The sequence below is a fragment of the Rhinolophus ferrumequinum genome, chromosome 7 (genome assembly GCF_004115265.2).
Source record: "Rhinolophus ferrumequinum isolate MPI-CBG mRhiFer1 chromosome 7, mRhiFer1_v1.p, whole genome shotgun sequence".
Classification (NCBI taxonomy): domain Eukaryota; kingdom Metazoa; phylum Chordata; class Mammalia; order Chiroptera; family Rhinolophidae; genus Rhinolophus; species Rhinolophus ferrumequinum.
Window position 1 is genome coordinate 28,375,217 of NC_046290.1, and position 16,962 is coordinate 28,392,178.

The 16,962-nt window shown below is 36.1% G+C and overlaps 1 protein-coding gene across 1 annotated transcript in view; it reads left to right on the forward strand.

The window, feature by feature from the left end:
• Positions 1–16,962, forward strand: part of GHR (growth hormone receptor) — a 234,507-nt gene that overhangs the window by 214,438 nt on the left and 3,107 nt on the right. The window contains 5 exon segments of the mRNA XM_033110150.1: positions 2,892–3,070; positions 8,780–8,945; positions 11,108–11,124; positions 11,127–11,200; positions 16,653–16,722. Coding sequence (XP_032966041.1) covers positions 2,892–3,070; positions 8,780–8,945; positions 11,108–11,124; positions 11,127–11,200; positions 16,653–16,722 — 506 coding nt within the window.

Consider the following 16,962-nt stretch of genomic DNA (forward strand, 5'->3'; position numbering starts at 1 on the left):
TGGAAATGACCTGAGGATAGCAATAGCGAATACTTACAAAGCATTCATCGTTGGTCAGGTATAGTAACCATGTGAGATAGGTTCTATTGTAATTCCCATTTTATAAATGACAAAACCGAGGCTCAGAGCAGTTAAGTGACTAGCTCAAGATCAAACAGCTAGTAGGCAGAGCTGAGATTTGAACCTAGGCAGCGTAGCTCCAGAGTCCGTGCTCTTAATCTCAAAGTTATACAGTACCCCCTGTCGTGCTGCTAATGCCTCAGGGAAGTTCGTCTTGCTGTGGTCTGGAAGGTAGATTGGGGTGGTACAGATTAGAGGTTCAGAGATAGAACAGTTTGTGATTGTTAGGGCGAAAGATGAGGACGGGCAGAGTTACAACAGTAGCAGAGAAGGAGGGAGGTGAGAGTGAGAAACAACTAAGAACTAAAGGATCTTAAGATGTCAATCACACACCTCAGCGTCCTCGTGTGTTACGTATGTAGTCTACTACAAGCTCACAGGGCTGCTCTTTAGATTTAAAGTAATCTAGTAGTTAGACATTTGTCATTCATTCAGTTTATTCAGCAAATATTTATTGGGTCTCTTCCTTGGACCATGCATGTTCTAGGTGCTAGGGACAGAAAATGTCTACTCTGGTGGGATTTTATCCCAATGAGGGAGGAAAGAGACAATACTGCGAAGAAAAATAACGTAGGGAAGGAGAACAGAAGCACTAGAGATAATTGCTTTTTTCAATAGCATTATCAGAGTTGACTTCACAGAGACCATGACACTTGAGTAAAGAAGGAAATGAGAGGATAGTCATGTGTGTATTTGAGGGAAAAGCGTTTCAGCAAGTGGGTACAGCAAGGGTAAAAGATCCTGAGGCGGGAGCATGCTTTTCCTCTCTCAAGGCCCAGCACAGGGAGAAGGAGCTGGCACAGAGTGAGCAAGGAGGAGAATGATGAGACTAAATAAGAGATCTAGTCTTTCAGCCCGTGTAATGACTTTGGCTTTCACTTGGAGTGAGATAAGAAGCCTTTGGAGGGTTTTCAGTGCTGAGTGATATGATCTAACTTAAGTGTGAAGAGAGTCACTGTGACAATTGTGTTGAGAATGGACTGAATGGGGACAAAGAACACAGGAGGAGACCGTTTAGGAGGCGAATGTAGCAAGATGGACAACAAATTATAATGGCTAGGACCAGGTTATAGAGGTCAAGGTGGTGAGAAGTGGTTGGATTCTGGGACTGTCTTGAAAGTACGGCTGACAGAATGTGAGGTGGTGAGAAAAAGATGAATCAAGGAAGAGTTCACCGTTTTTATCCTGCACAACCGGAAGGATGAAGAGAGAGGGAAGATGAAAGAGGAGCAAATTCTGGGGAGAAGACTAGGCTTGTTTGGGAACGTATTCAGTCTCAAATGCTTTTTAAACATCTCAGAGGTGTTGTCAGGTATGCCACATGGAGGTGTGTGTTGAGGCAAGGGAGAGGTTCCTATGCTTAGAACAATGATACTGAGCCTTCTCCAAAACGAGCCTGTTCATCTTCTATTTAAAGCGGGGAGATTTTTAAGATGCAACATGAGTGACATGTTTCAGAAAATTTTTCCCGCAAAAACATTTTTTATAGTTCAGTCACCTAAAGGGTTAAGCTTCAGTTGTCAGAATTCATCTGTCCCCAACCAATCCAGAAAAGAGGGATATTACTGTCAATATGTGGCATAGGTAGCTTAGCTATTTTGCAAATCCTTCCAATTTAATTTCTAAAATGTAGTCATGATTAGTCAAATTTGGACTTTTTTTTTTTAAGGGGTGTGCACTCCACAGTGGCCAACAGCATGCTCTTTTGCAGTAATTGTTTACACTCTGGTTGAATACAAGAGCTACCCTCTTTGGCCACCAGATTTTAACAGGCATGAAGAGCTCCTTACGGTATATATTATCTCTGATCAACCCTTGAGACCCAGACTTTGAGGCACTCTAGGTGACCTCTGCATGTGGTAGAAAAGAAAGTAAATTTTACTCTATCTGCCAGTGGTTTTTGGAAACTTCAGTACTGAGACCTAACTAGCAGTAATTTATTGGGTACTGTCTTGAATATAAATTTAGATAAAGTTCCTAGCTTTGGAGTCCATATTTCTCTTCATGAGCCTTTGGGAAATTGTGGTCTTTGTGGTCCTAACTGGCTGAATACCACAGACCTACCTGAGATTGTACAGGATGTCAGTGGAAACCAAGCAAAACACGATTTCAGATTGTCCGTGTGCAGTCAAGTGCAAGACAGAAAACACTGAATCGTCACCATTTGAAAGCGCGGTGTGCTGCCTTCCTCTGAGGTCTAAAGAAATGATCACGTGTGGCCAGGAGACGACAAATGAAGGAGCATTTGCTGAGCATTGGGAAGGATTGTACTAGTAGCAATACAGAAACAAACAAAACAAGGGCCTTGCCCCAAGTCATAAACATTTTAAAAGAAAAAAAGGATTTCTCTACCCCAAGTTCCAAAAAAAGCCACATGTTTAAATACTATAGATCTTTCTGATTCTGTTCTTTTAGTTTTGAGTTAAAATGAATTCCTTTGCCCAAATCCCAAAGCATTAATTCTAGCAGAGCTAAAAGAAATGTAAAACATGACAGATCTTTAACAAAAATTATAGATAGATTTTAGACTTGAAAAGGAATTTTGTGTAGGGGCTCTTTTAAGAGTTAAAAGCAGATCATCCTTAAGTTAAAAAATGATGTGTTTTCTTTTTTAAGTTAAAAAAAGTGAGAATATGCTAATAGAAATATTAGAAGAATTAAGACTATCAGTAATACAAATGTATAAAGTAATTTGGTCTCTTCAGAAGAAAGCATTCTATTAATACCCAGCTGTGTCTCTCTGTGTACTAACTCTCCACTGAAATGCACAGTGCAACCAGATCCACCCATTGGCCTCAACTGGACTTTACTGAATATCAGCTTAACGGGGATTCATGCGGACATCCAAGTGAGATGGGAACCACCGCCCAATGCAGACGTTCAGAAGGGATGGATAGTCCTGGAGTATGAACTGCAATACAAAGAAATAAACGAGACCCAGTGGAGAATGGTAAGGTATCATTATATCTCACACTTAGAAATCTTTTGCATTTTCTTCATTTAATTTCAATAACCACCTCTCATTTATAATTAGACTTTCTTTTGACCTGATACCACATGCCCATGCTATTTGCTTCATAATTGCTTATTTGAGGAAAACCGATGTAATCAGTAAAATATCATCTTGGAATTCTGTCCTATAGCAGATGCTTACATGGAGCTTAGATGGAAGCCTGTGGAAGGAAAGGAAAACTATTTCCCCAATCATCCTTGGTGTTCAGTTTGACTTTAGAACAAAAGTGTATACTTTAGACACTTTGATGTCTTTTGGGATGTGGCGAAACATGGGAAGGGTTCTGATCAAGGTCAGCAGTGAGCTATGGCTAAATATTCTCCTATGACTTTAGTTGCTACTACTTACAAGACTTCCATTAAAGTAAGTTACTAAATGACTGCAGGAGGGAAACAGAGGGAGGGCATTTGTCCCTTAGAGGTTTCAGAAGGATGTTTTGTTAAGTACCTTAGGGAAGAGTCAAGCTAGGAGGTTTTTATGTAGGCAAGTAGCATGGCACTGGTTGACCTCTGAAATCCTCACTTCCTTGCCAAGTGTATGGGAACTAGGTACTTAGATAAATTCCACATGGCACACAACTAAAAGAAAAACAGGATTATCATGCTGCTCCCAATATAACTAATTCTAAATCAGTCTAACCACAGCCACAGCCCTGGCCAAGCCAAGTGGTTTCTGGCTGGTCATGAGGTCATGCCCAGCAGCCTGGCACAGCCAGAACTTTGAGACACCAGGCCCTGTCCATTCAGTGAACTGCTGAAAAAAGAAGCTGATTTTGTCATTAAAGGAAAGCTAAATTTGGAGCAGCTTTGAACAGTTAAATACTGGGTTTTGAGGTTCTGTTTTCAGCATCATTTTAATTTAGATATCTATTCTTTAACTTGGTGCAAAAAGCACTTGGTTGGCTGCTGACTCAAACATGACTTTAAATTCAAGCTATAGTCCAACATTTATTCAGCAACAAGGTATTGAAATAACTATTTTGCACAAGGCACTGTGCTAGGTACCCCCAAGGCAGCAGTTCTCAAAGTGTGAACCATGGAGCCCTGAGGGTTCCTGAGACCCTTTTAGGGAGTCCACAAGGCCAAGACAATCTCACAATAATACTAAAATAATTCCTTGTTTCCCTGTGTTGAGATTTGTATTGATCGTACAAAAGTGATGGTGGGAAAACTATTGCTGCCTTAGCACAAATCAAGGCAGTAGTACGAACTGTACTGATAGTCACTATATTCTTTACCACCAAGCACTTACAATAAGAATGGGAAGTGAGGGAGCCAGTTTCACATCATACTGCCCTTTATGAAGCTGTAAAAATTAATTTTATTACATCTCGACCTTTGAGTACATAGCTCTTTAATATTCCATGTGACACATGAGAAGTACACACAAAGCACTCTGCATACCGAGGTACTGATGGTTGTCTTGAGAAAAGAGTTAAAGAGCTGAGATGCCAACTATTTAGATGTTATTTGCATGGAACACCATGTGGGACACCATTTTTACACGAAAGAACAACTGATAAACAGATAAATAGTTATTTATTAATATAGTTGAGATGGCAAATATTTGGCAAACATTTCTTGAAAAAGAATGAAGTGAGCTTATCACTTCAAGAAAAACACTTGACAGTATTTATCACCAATGAAAAAAATGTAGCTTTCAAGGGGATATTAGGATTTTGGAAAACTTTCATGTGCAACCGTAACCTTGATAGCTTCCCAATCATTAAAGACTTTCCTGATGAGATCAATGGTGATACTATTGGCAAAAGTGATTTTTTTATATTGCATAATAAAATGTGTGTACATTTAGAAAATCTACATAACTCAGTGAACCAGTGTTTTCCAAATGACTATGATGTAAACAAAATCACTCAGGGGGACATGATCCATTCAAAGCACTAAATGGAATCGTGGAATTTAATGTAACATAGTACAAAAGATTAATTGATACAGTGTCAGATTCCACATTGCAACTGACCTTTAAGAAAATACCACTTACTGAGTTTGGGTGTCAGTGTTAAAGAAAAATATCAACGATTATCTAAAAAAGCTATTAAAACATCCTTACTTTTCCTCATTATATATGAGGTGTGATCAAACAATACATTGAATGTTTAAATTTAAAAAATTTATTACAGTAAAGACACATTGCCATTAATCCTCAAAATTCTCCCCCTCATTTCAAACACACTTATCTTATCATTCTTGCCACTTTCTGAAGAAGTTCTGAAAGTCCTCTTTCATGAGTGTCTTCAGTTGCACTGTTGTGGCTGCCTCAATGTCCTGAATTATTTTGACTTTGGGGAAGAGCCAGAAGTCGCACGGTGCCAGATCCAGTGAATAAAGTGGATGAGGACACACTGTAATGTTTTTATTTGACAGAAATTGCCGTATACCAGAAGCGATGTGTGACAACAAGAGCATTGTCATGATGGAGGATGATTTATAGCACACTTTAAAACACGCTTTCTCTCAATCATAGCTCACACCCAAATGACTACATGAACAAGTTGAAACTTGTCAAACACTGTTACTAAGGTTCAGTGTGCCGCTTCCCATATTGAAGATCCCCTGCCTTTCCGTTGGATGGTGCTCGACAGCAGCATTCACTGTATTTTGTGATCATAACGGAAAGGCCCTGTGTCACACATCGCTTCTGGTACAGCATTTTCTGTCAAATAAAAACATAACGGTGTGTTCTCATCCACCTTATTCACTGGGTTTGGCACCATGTGACTTCTGACTCTTCCCCAAAGTCAAAATGATCATGAAAGGTAAGCGTTTTGACTCAGTTCAGAACATCAAGGCAGCCACGACAGCACAACTAAAGACACTCACAAAAGAGGACACCCAGAACTGCTTCAGAGAGTGGCAAGAACGATGGGATAAGTGTGTTCGAAGGGAGGGGAGTATCTTAAGGAGGATTAATGGCAATGTGTCTTTTTCTGTAAATTTTTTTTTTAATTTAAACATTCACCATATGTTTTGATCACACCTCATATCTGTGAGAGAACAGATTTTATTCATGCACTTCAACCAAAACAATACATCCTAACAGATTTAATTCACAAGCAAATGTAAAAATATAGCCATCTTCTACCAAGCCAGACATTAAAGAGATTTGCAAAAATGTAAAACAGTGTCAGTCTTTTCACTATAGTTGTATACTTTTGGTAAGTTCCATAATTTTTATAAAAATATGTTAACATAAAATCAATTTATTATTTTATTTTTAAAATTAGCATTTTTAAATTTCTCAGTTTCAATTTGTAACGTGGTAAATAGTGATAGTTATAACCCAAATAAACCAAATTGGTAAGATTCTCAATAATTTTCAGTAGTGTAAAGGAGTCCTGAAACAAAAAAGTTCGACAACCTAGAAAACGCAAAGGTGTAAATCAGGACGTTAGCATTCATACATTTACTGATCATAGTTTCAAGCCTGAAAGTCTCTGGCATGTAGTTATGTCTCAGCCGGGGCACCCTGAGCCAGGTGCTAGGGAGCATGGTGCTCAGTCAGCTGACCGTTCAGGGCTGTCTCACAATATGGCTTTGTTGTACTTTTCATTGTACCCTGCTACAAAAATTGCATTAGATCGTCCAAAGGGATCAGTTAATGTTCACTTACCTTTTATGAGTAAAGTCATGTATTTATGGTATTTATAAGTTTGGTCATTTGCAAGGGTCTCAGACAGAGTTGTCATGAATATCAAGGGCCTATCCATAAGAATTGGCCTCTTTCTGGAAGAAACACACGATCTAATTGGTTATGAGTACAAGTGTCATAAGCATAAAAAGAAGAGAGGTTTGTAAGTAGAGGGGAAAAAGCTAGTATATGTGTCGCTTGTATCAGAAATTCATGTTACCATTTGGTAATATTGAATTTGGTATTGTTGTGTCTTTTTTGAACAGGTATTTACATTTTCAATATAAAAGTAATACTAATGACCATGTAGTTGCTTACAACTATTTACCTGCTAAACCAAGTTAAGAATTTATGGTGTTCTAAGGACTTTATGGGTGGCATAGAATTATCCACAATGTATGAGCTATCTCTTGAGCACCAGCTGTATACCCGGTATTGTGCTGGGCTTAGGGAATACAAAGATAATGAAGGCATTGTTTGCCTCCAAAGAATTTGCAGTCTAATAGAGAAATCTGGGCAGTAAAATATAAGAAGGTCTATAAGATGTGTATTATCTAGCAGGATGGAGTAAGGAAAAGTGCCAGGAAAGTCTTATAAGTTCAGCTATACTTGCACCAAGAACAGGCTTTCCCTCACAGGCAGGTGGCAGAGTTCACTGTGGCAGCAGGAGCCTTGTGAGCAGATCTGAGTGTGGTGTGGCTGGTGCAGAGGGTGGAGGGAAGACGGAGAGGAGACCATAGATCATATCACCAAGAACCCCTTTCTGGTTTTGTTATTAGTAAAATCTGTAAAGAAATAACATTGGTGACAATGACAGAGAAATTAGGGCTTCAAGAATAAAAACATAGACTTTAAAATACTTTAAGGAAAATAATTTTTTTTGGAAAATAATTAATTTAATATTCAGAGTCCTACCTTTCGGAAAGCATGTTAGGCATGTAAATATTCCATATATTAAGTATAAGCTTCTGTAAAGATGCAAAATTACCATCCATGTACACATAGGAAAGAAAGAGATACTTTGTGAATAAAAACTAGCTGAGGTGAAAAAAATTTGTTTTAGAAACTGAAGGTCCAGCTTCTGACTTACTAAAACAAATGAGAATCATATTTATATGAAAAATCTATGCTGTTGAAAAAGTGAGTTTCACCTTTTTTATAAACAGGAGCAATCTGTTCTACCGGAAGCCACATGAAAAATACATATCGTATGCCTGCTTTGAATATTTGACTTAGAGGAAAACACTATCACTAGTTGGGTCTACTTCTTTGATAGCAACATGTTTTAAAGGTCTAGTATTCTCACCTACTGTTTCCCAGGAAGGTAAAAGAATATCCTGGCCTTAAGGCTTGTGGGACCCTGATATTAATTAACCAAGGACTCCTGGGACTTTTCTTTGCAGATTTTGAATAGCAAACTATTTTGAGGTGGCTTTAAGCCTTCTAGAGCAAGCAGATTAGGTATGTAGTTGCTTCTAATAGAATTATTTGAAAGTTCAATTAAGACAACTATGATTTTATGAATGACTATCCAGAATTTTCCAAAGAATGACTGTGATTTGTTTTGGTGTGAAATATGTTTGTTTTTTCTGTTCTTATGTCTTCATACAACATTGTAATATCCCAAAGGGTAGGTGGACATATCTGTCATCTTTATAGTTCTGTCATTTTCCATAATAATTTTATTATGCTTTGATCTTAGAATATTTGACAACCTAAGTCAAAGGTATCGCTGCGTTTCTATGAAAGTCTATTATGTCTTTGGGTTTATACCAAAATAAATTTGAGACCTATTATCCATTTAACAAATGATTCTTTGTAAGTTATTTGCCTTGATCTTTCTTTCCTTAAATAGCAAGCATCCCCCACAGTTCATTTTCAAATATTACCTACTTTACAGAAATTCATGTTGAATACAAATACAGAAACACCTTGTATAGTTTATTGCATTGAGCTGTTGACTCTCTAACCAATATGTTTTATATTTTGTCTTGAAAGATGGACCCTGTATTGTCGACATCAGTTCCAGTGTACTCATTGAGATTAGATAAAGAATATGAAGTGCGCGTGAGATCCAGACAACGAAACTCTGAAAAATATGGCGAGTTCAGCGAGGTGCTCTATGTAACACTTCCTCAGATGAGCCCATTGGCATGTGAAGAAGGTGAAAATAAAAGATTAAAATGGCAGCCAACATGGCTTCGTCAATATACAGTAATACTTTCCCTACACTATTGGGTGTTGTCCAGGGCATCATATATTAGCTTCAAATGTCAGGGTGAGAGACCTCGAGCTCACTCTCTATAACAGGTATTATCCTTTAAAAAGCAGGGAGGAGGATTTAGTTTTTGAATTATTTAATTCAGGAAAAGTCCTGGGGTGGATACAAGTTAGACCGGGGAAGATATTAATAGAGGTTATCTCTAGATTTCAGAATTTCAGGGTGATTCTTTCTTATATGCTTGCATAATTCTAAAATTTTCTACAATGAGTTATTTGCATTTATAATCGGGAAAAAATGTTTTTCAAGTACATAATGAAGAAATGCTATATATATAAGGATGGATATAATATGTGACATCTAAGAGAAAGTCTGATATTGAGTCAGCATATGTAGTCAGAGGCAGACGCTGATTGGTATTAGACAATTGAAGTGTGGCTTTTACTTAGAGAAGGCTTAATAGGTAGTGTGGCACTTATGCTCGAAAATGACTTGGAACATTTGAAGATCCTATATAAGAGAAATGCAAAGATAATTACAGGTTGAAGAAATGAAAACTATGAATTCAGAACGTAAGAATTAAAATTTTTGGATACAGAAATAAAGAATGCTGCTTAACAATGCATATTAAGTGTATAAAATATATCGCTCTCAAATGAGAATTGGCTATAGCTCATCTCCGTTAAGTACAGAACTTTACAGGGCCATATAAGGAGCTGAGATTTGTTAATGAAACAATCACAAGCTACCGAGAAATGAGATTTATGGTTGTGCATTTATGGTACAGGTAGAATTCATGATACTAAATGACACTTGAATAAAAATGTCTATAACTCCTTTTTTTCTAAGCTATACTTAACAGGTTTGCTGTTTCAAACAATTAGTTGTAATGAAACACTTGCACCGACCTTTAAGCTTATTGTGATGGCATTTAATTCACCTAACACAAAATTTTTTTTGAATTGGCTTTTACTCCATGTTAAAGAAAAAAAGATAATGAAGCACTAGCATTATGTTGTGTTCCTGAATATGTCACTGATATAAAACTATCAATACCACATGATACAAATGGTATTCTCTCCCCCACTAATTCTTTATAATGCCCATTAGTATCTCCCTTGGGGATTTTAATAAATGAACAAGAAAATTAAAACAAGGAAGAATATTACAGTCTAAAAGCTTATTTTTAATAAACAATGATACGTAAATTCCACCTGTCTTTTTAAATTAAAAAGCAGTAACCTCTGCCAGTGGAGGAATACTGGGAACCAGCTACAATGCGGTTGGTAGGCATTTGTTTTTAAGGAATAAATAGAAGTTTTACAAACAGATTCCCCCCAGGTCTGCTAGAAAGTATACTGAAATCTGAAAGTGGGAGCCCTAGTTGTGATCTTCTTCGGTCAAAGGAATTTTTTGTAGCTGTAAAATAATGTGCTCTGCATGTCTGAAAAGTTTCAGTCATGATTGAAAAATGGAAACTCTGCCCCCATCTATTTGATAGACCTCAATCTGGAGAATAAAAAAATATCACCACACCTTGAAAAGAAAAAGGAACCAAGTAGACTTTTTACTGTTTAGGTAAAGTGGTGTGTAACCAGCAGCACTTTTTCCTACAGCTGAAGCCTTTAATGACATACCACGAACTCATACCTTTTCCCCGAAAATAAGACCTAGCCGGACAATCCGCTCTAATGCATCTTTGGAGCAAAAATTAATATAAGACCTAATATATTATATCATATTATATTATATTATATATATTAATTATACCCGGTCTTATAGTAAAATAAGACCTGGTCTTTTAATTTTTTTCTCTAAAAGATGCATTAGAGCTGATTGTTGGGCTAGGTCTTATTTTGGGGAAACATGGTAAGATGCTTAATGCAGTTTTGTTTTATAAACATCGATGTGCTTAAAGTGTATGCTATATCTTTATCTTGATTTTTTTAATGTGAAAGGATTTGAAGAAGTATTCTTTGAACAGAAAATCACTGACTTCACTAGATGAATACAAATTAGGAAGTATTTTATGGGAAAAGGAAATGAAATGTTAAACTTCAACGGTTCCTATCCTGTGAGTGAGATATTTTTCTCATGTATTTCAGATTTCCAGTTTCCATGGGTATTCTAATTATTGTCTTTGGAATATTTGGGCTAACGGTGATATTATTTTTATTCATATTTTCTAAACAGCAAAGGTAGGTTGAAATAATCTACTTTGAGGTTTCTTGCCAATTGTTTAGATTTTCATATGTGTTTCCATTTGTTATTTGATATTTTCTTTCACAAATCATGAGTGAAATTTTAACCCAGGAAAACAGTATTTCCAGTTACATATTTACCCACGTGTGTTGTGTTCGTCAAAGAGAATTCGCAGGTTTTAGTTTTTATCGGGGAAGTTGTATAGGACTTCAGGAGGGGGACTGAGGCTAGTGCCTGCCACCTTGTGATACGCGCCTCCTTAACAAAACTAACAAAACTGTTTTCTCAGCGCTGCCTCTTTCATCTCTTCAAAGTCCTGAATAAGTTGACCCATTCATTCAGGACCATAAGGTAGCACTACACCTTTGGCGGAGTTTGGCGCAGTCCTAATGTACAAACAAATTTAGGTGGCAAACTAAAGCCACAAAGATAAATCAATCTAAAAATAAAACCTTTTTAGACTTCATATAATGGCAATTTCAAGTAAGTTAAATTTTGTTTCAATTATGTGGATACTTATGATTTTGCCTGCATTTGTCAACACAGCTAAATCTGAGTTGAAGAGATTCCTTTCTGCATTTGTCTTGGAATACAAGACTTGGGTTTCAGGTATTATTCTGCCACTATGTTTGACCTTGTTTGAGTCTCTCAACTTCTCTAGGCCTCCATGTTCTCATAGGTAGTATGAGAGTATTAGAAAATATATGACCTTTCACTTTCTTTTGAGTTATAAGATCTATCATTCTGTTTTTCTTCCTGAAAGAAACTCAGTACAGACTACAAGAAATTTTGATACAAATATAGAAAAAATTATTGGTACTGATTGTCAGTTTTCTTAGAGTATTTTTAACGTCCCATGAGTTAATCTTGCCCCTTCACCTAGAAGTAGAATCACCAACATTCCCAGTTTGCCTGGGACTTTCCTGGTTTTAGCACTAGACGTCCTGTGTCCCTCAATTACAAGCAAACCGAAATTGTTGGTTACCTTACCTGGAATGGAAGACAAGTTCTCCAGCTGAAGCCAAGAAACATCTACAAATTAAAGTGGGATCTATGTGAATATATTGTAAGAGCTTTTTAATTTATTATTTGAAGTCCTATGGCGTTTTTCAACATTAAGACAGAATGAAAAATTCTGAGAATACTGGAGTTCTAGAGTGTCAAGCATGCTAAAAGTCTCTAAGTGAATGCAGAAAGGGTTATTTTTAGTAGAGTGTCATCTCCAGTTTTATAATGTCAACCAATAGGAAAGCAAAATTCACTCTGTAGAATTTCATTTTGCACCTGACTACCTAGCAACATTTCTCTTTTACGAACACAACTATCATAAAGCAGGACAACCCAGTTTTCATTTGTTTAGGGGAAAATTAGTAAATAAGTAAATACATTTTTGGACTTTTAAGTAATTTATGTATTTAAATAATGTCAACAACAAAGGAGCCAAATTATTCTGTTGGTTAACTTGAACTCATTGATCTGTACAGTTCAAGGGCTAATTTATTTGTAACTGCAGTAGATAAAACCACTACGCATATAAAGTAATTTATTCTTAACATTAGCTGTCAATTTCAGGTCATTGTGAAGGCCAAGTAAATTTGTTATGTAGTTAAATTGTACTAGCTACCAATATTTCAGAGAAAAAGTATCCTTTCAGCAAATAGAATTTCAAAGAAAACATATTAACCTTTGTCTAAAAGAGTATTTTCTATGAATAATGAAGTTTTTAACTATAAACCTTGATCAAAATCACCAAATTGTGAAATTATTTTGAAATCTTTTTTGTACTTCCAAATTTCCTCTGCGAAATTAAGTTCTGTGTAGAAAATAATTTTTTCTTTTATTTAGCCATTAAATCCTTATCATTGTCTAACTTTCCACATTTAAATGAAATAGGAAATGGTATAAAATAGTTGTCAGCAGGTGTGGAAAGGACATGTAGTTCTAACAATTAAAATAATACTCCCAAGAAGGAGGTGCTATGTCAGTCTTCCCCATAATCTTAGGGCTGTAAAAAGGTCCTCCACGTCCTTGGTTGAAGTTTTGCGAGTCCACAATCTAAGCCACTTCTCCCTTTCTTAATTCAGATAATTGAGGTAACTGTAGCAAAATTCATAATATAATTTGGATTTGAATGAAATGATAGCAAAGTGTCAAACACAGTTTCATGCTAGGTTATCTTTATTCTGTACTCTGTGATTCCCATTATATGACGTACCCGTAACCTTCAAGCTGTTACTAATCAGAAAAAAAATAATAGTAACTGAATCAGCATAAAACACAAGTGCAAACTGGCAACTGAAAGCCAAAGTCAGCCTCCAGATCCATGTTTTGTTTTGTTATTTTATGTTATTTATTTTGAATTAAAGATTTTGCTATAAAGTGTAGGGAATTTTCACACAAAAATTCAGATTTCCAGATTGTCTTTAAAAACTGAAAGTTCTAGTGAAACTGGGTTGATATGCCTGCATGGCAACATATGCTGAAGCAGGCCAGCTGTCTCATTTGGGAAGGGCATATATTCTCTAGTTGTTACCATCCCCATCCCTCCCTATTACAACCCAACTGGCTTGCTTCATTCATCTGCATGAGCTACTTGAGCCCTACAGGCCACAGGACTGGCCACCCTGGCAGAAGGTCAACTGCAACTCATAGAAAGCTAACTACCAACATGTGCCTGAATGCGTCACCCCCTTCAAAGGAGAGGCATACATAAAAGTCAGGCACTAGACATTTGGGGATCTTTGCTTCCTATAATTAGAGTTAGGTTACATTTTTGCATGTTTTTGAACATTTAAAATATTCATTTAAAGATTCAGAACCAAATAAGAGCAGCATGACAGCAGGCAAGGGCCTGGGCTTTGGAGTCAGGTGCTTTGGATTTAAGCCCCAGCTATGCCAAGTATTAGTACATGATTTGAACATGTTCCTTAAATCTCTGAATCTTTCCACAAGTAATATCGTCTGCCTCCTTGGTAGTTATAAGAACTGCATGAACTGTTTAGAGCAGAAGCTGACAAACTTGTTTTAGAAAGCCTAAATGTTTAGGTTTTCTGTGAGCCATGCAGTCTCTGTCATACCACTCGAGTCTGCCACGAAGGCAGAAAAGCAGCCATAGACAATATGTAAAGTAATGAATATGACTGTATTCCAATAAAATTTCATTTATAAAAACAGAGGTCAGACCAGGTTTGGCCCACAGGCTCTAATTGGCGAACCCACAGTTTAGTGCAAAATATATCTCAGTGCCGGGTCTATCAGAGACATTCAAAAACTGGTAGTTATTATTGATAATTTATGTTTTTCCTATATCTTATATTTATAAGTAACAATTTGTCTTACTACTTGTCCCATTGAGTAAACCTAATGGAGGCTACTCAAAGCAACTTAAAAAATGGAATTTGGCTTATGCCTTGGTTTAGGTAAAAAGGTAATGTAAATGTTCAGAAGATGGGTTCCCTATTGAATAGACTAAACTGTCCATTCACATTGAGTAGAATATCAGCTGGTATCCAAAAATCAGGTTAGCATCCTTGCCCAATAGTGGCATCTCTGGCACTTAGAGTTGTTTTTTTAAAACAGTAAAATGAGTTCGTTGAAATTTATAATCTCTGAGCTATTTTTCTAGTGCTACAATGTTGATTTTAAAACAAACACTAGGAATGATATCCAAAATATATAAGAAACTCATATAACTCAGTAACAAAAAAAAAATAAATAAATAAACAATCCAATCAAAAATGGGCAGAAAACATGAAAAGACATGCAGATGGAAAAAGACATATGGAAAGATGCTCACGGTCACTAATCATCAAGGAAATGCAAATCAAAATCACAATAAGATACCACTTTACACCAGTCAGAATGGCTATTATCAGAAGGTTAATAAATCACATTTTGGCGAGGATGTGAAGAAAAGGGAACCCTGTGCACAGTTGGTGGGACTTCAAACTGATGCAGCCACTGTGGAAAACAGTATGGAGGTTCCTCAAAAAACTAAAAATAGAATTACCATATGACCCAGCAATTCCACTTCTGGGCATTTATCCAAGGAAAACAAGAACACTAATTTGAAAAGATATATGTACTCCTATGTTCATTGCAGTATTATTTACAATAGCCAAGATAGGGAAGCAACCTAGTTGTCCATCGATAAATGAATGGATAAAGAAGATGTGGTACACAGACACACACTCATATATTACACAGCAATAAAAAAAAACGAAATTTTGCTATTTGCAACAGCATGAGTGTTATGCTAAGTGAAATAAGTTAGGCAGAGAAAGGCAAATACTGTATGGTTTCATTTATCTGTGGAATCTAAAAAACAAAACAAGTGAACAAACAAAACAAAACCAGACTCATAGAACAGAGACCAAAGATAAGATTACCACAAAAAAGGGTATGGAGGGATAGGTGAAAATGGGAAGAGGTATATAGTCGATAATGTTGTGATAAGTTTTCATGGTGACAGATAATTACAAGAGTTAGCGGGGGGGGGGGTCACATTGTAAAGTATAAAAATGTCTAATCCCTATATTGTACACCTGAAACTAATACAACTAATATAATATTCTATACAAACTAGACTTAAATTTTAAAAAGCTTAACTCAGTAAATAAAAAAACTCTAGTTACACCGTTTAAAAAATAGATAAATGATTTATTCAAATTTATTCAAGAAATGTTTATTGAGTACCTTCTATGTGCCAGGAATTGTTCTAAGTGCTGGTGATACAACAGGCACAAAGGCAGGATAGACACTGAAATGGATTATAGTCAGAAAATAATTTAAGTATTTGAATCACAGAAAATTTAAATGCATCTTAGAGTTGTGTATATAAACCCATACTGATTAGTTAGAGATAGTTCAAATTTAGTCTGTCCCAACTGAAATGAACGCTGAAGTGACACTATGGTTAATGAGATCATCTTATATAATTTTATAATTAATATGAGCTCTGTGGTGCAAACGTATCCCAGTCCACCCTAATCTGGCTTCATGTTGATTGGTCCTTCCTTCTTTCCTTCCTTCCTTGCTTCCTTCCTTCCTTCTTTCCTTCCTTCCTTCTTTCCCTTTGCAAATTAGTAATAAGATGTGCCTTAAAATTACCTTTCTTATAACTGAAATTGAAACTGAATTAAATTTCTCACTCCTAAATACTAAAGCTGGCTGTCAATAAAAGACATTAAGAAAAAAAGTTATAGGAAAACCACATTTTATTTAAATTGACTTCAGATGAGTGCTTTGTTGTTGTTGTTGTTGTTTCTATAGTTTTTTCCTTATCATTTACTGCTTAGTATTTTCCTTCTCTTTCTCATATTCCACGTATAAATTACCAGAATATTGGGAATAAGTAATAGTATTGTCAATATTTTATTTCTATCCTTTGAAATAAGAGAATGTGCAACTTTTAAGATACGTCAAACCAAAAGTTTATTTGTTTTCAAGGATTAAGATGCTGATTCTGCCCCCAGTTCCAGTTCCAAAGATTAAAGGAATTGATCCAGATCTATTCAAGGTAATTAATAAATTGTCTAAGTTATAGAGAACACTAATTAAATGATACCTGAAGAACGTTGTCTTGTGTGGAGAGCTTTTGCAAGTTATATGTAACACATTCCATTTTTTGTACCCTTTCTGGAGAAAAATTTTTTTTAAATATTACATCTCAACATTATGAGACTATCTTATATGTTTAAAAATTCTTCACTAATTATTTTTTGATTATACGGTTCCATTACTATTGTTTTTATTGGCA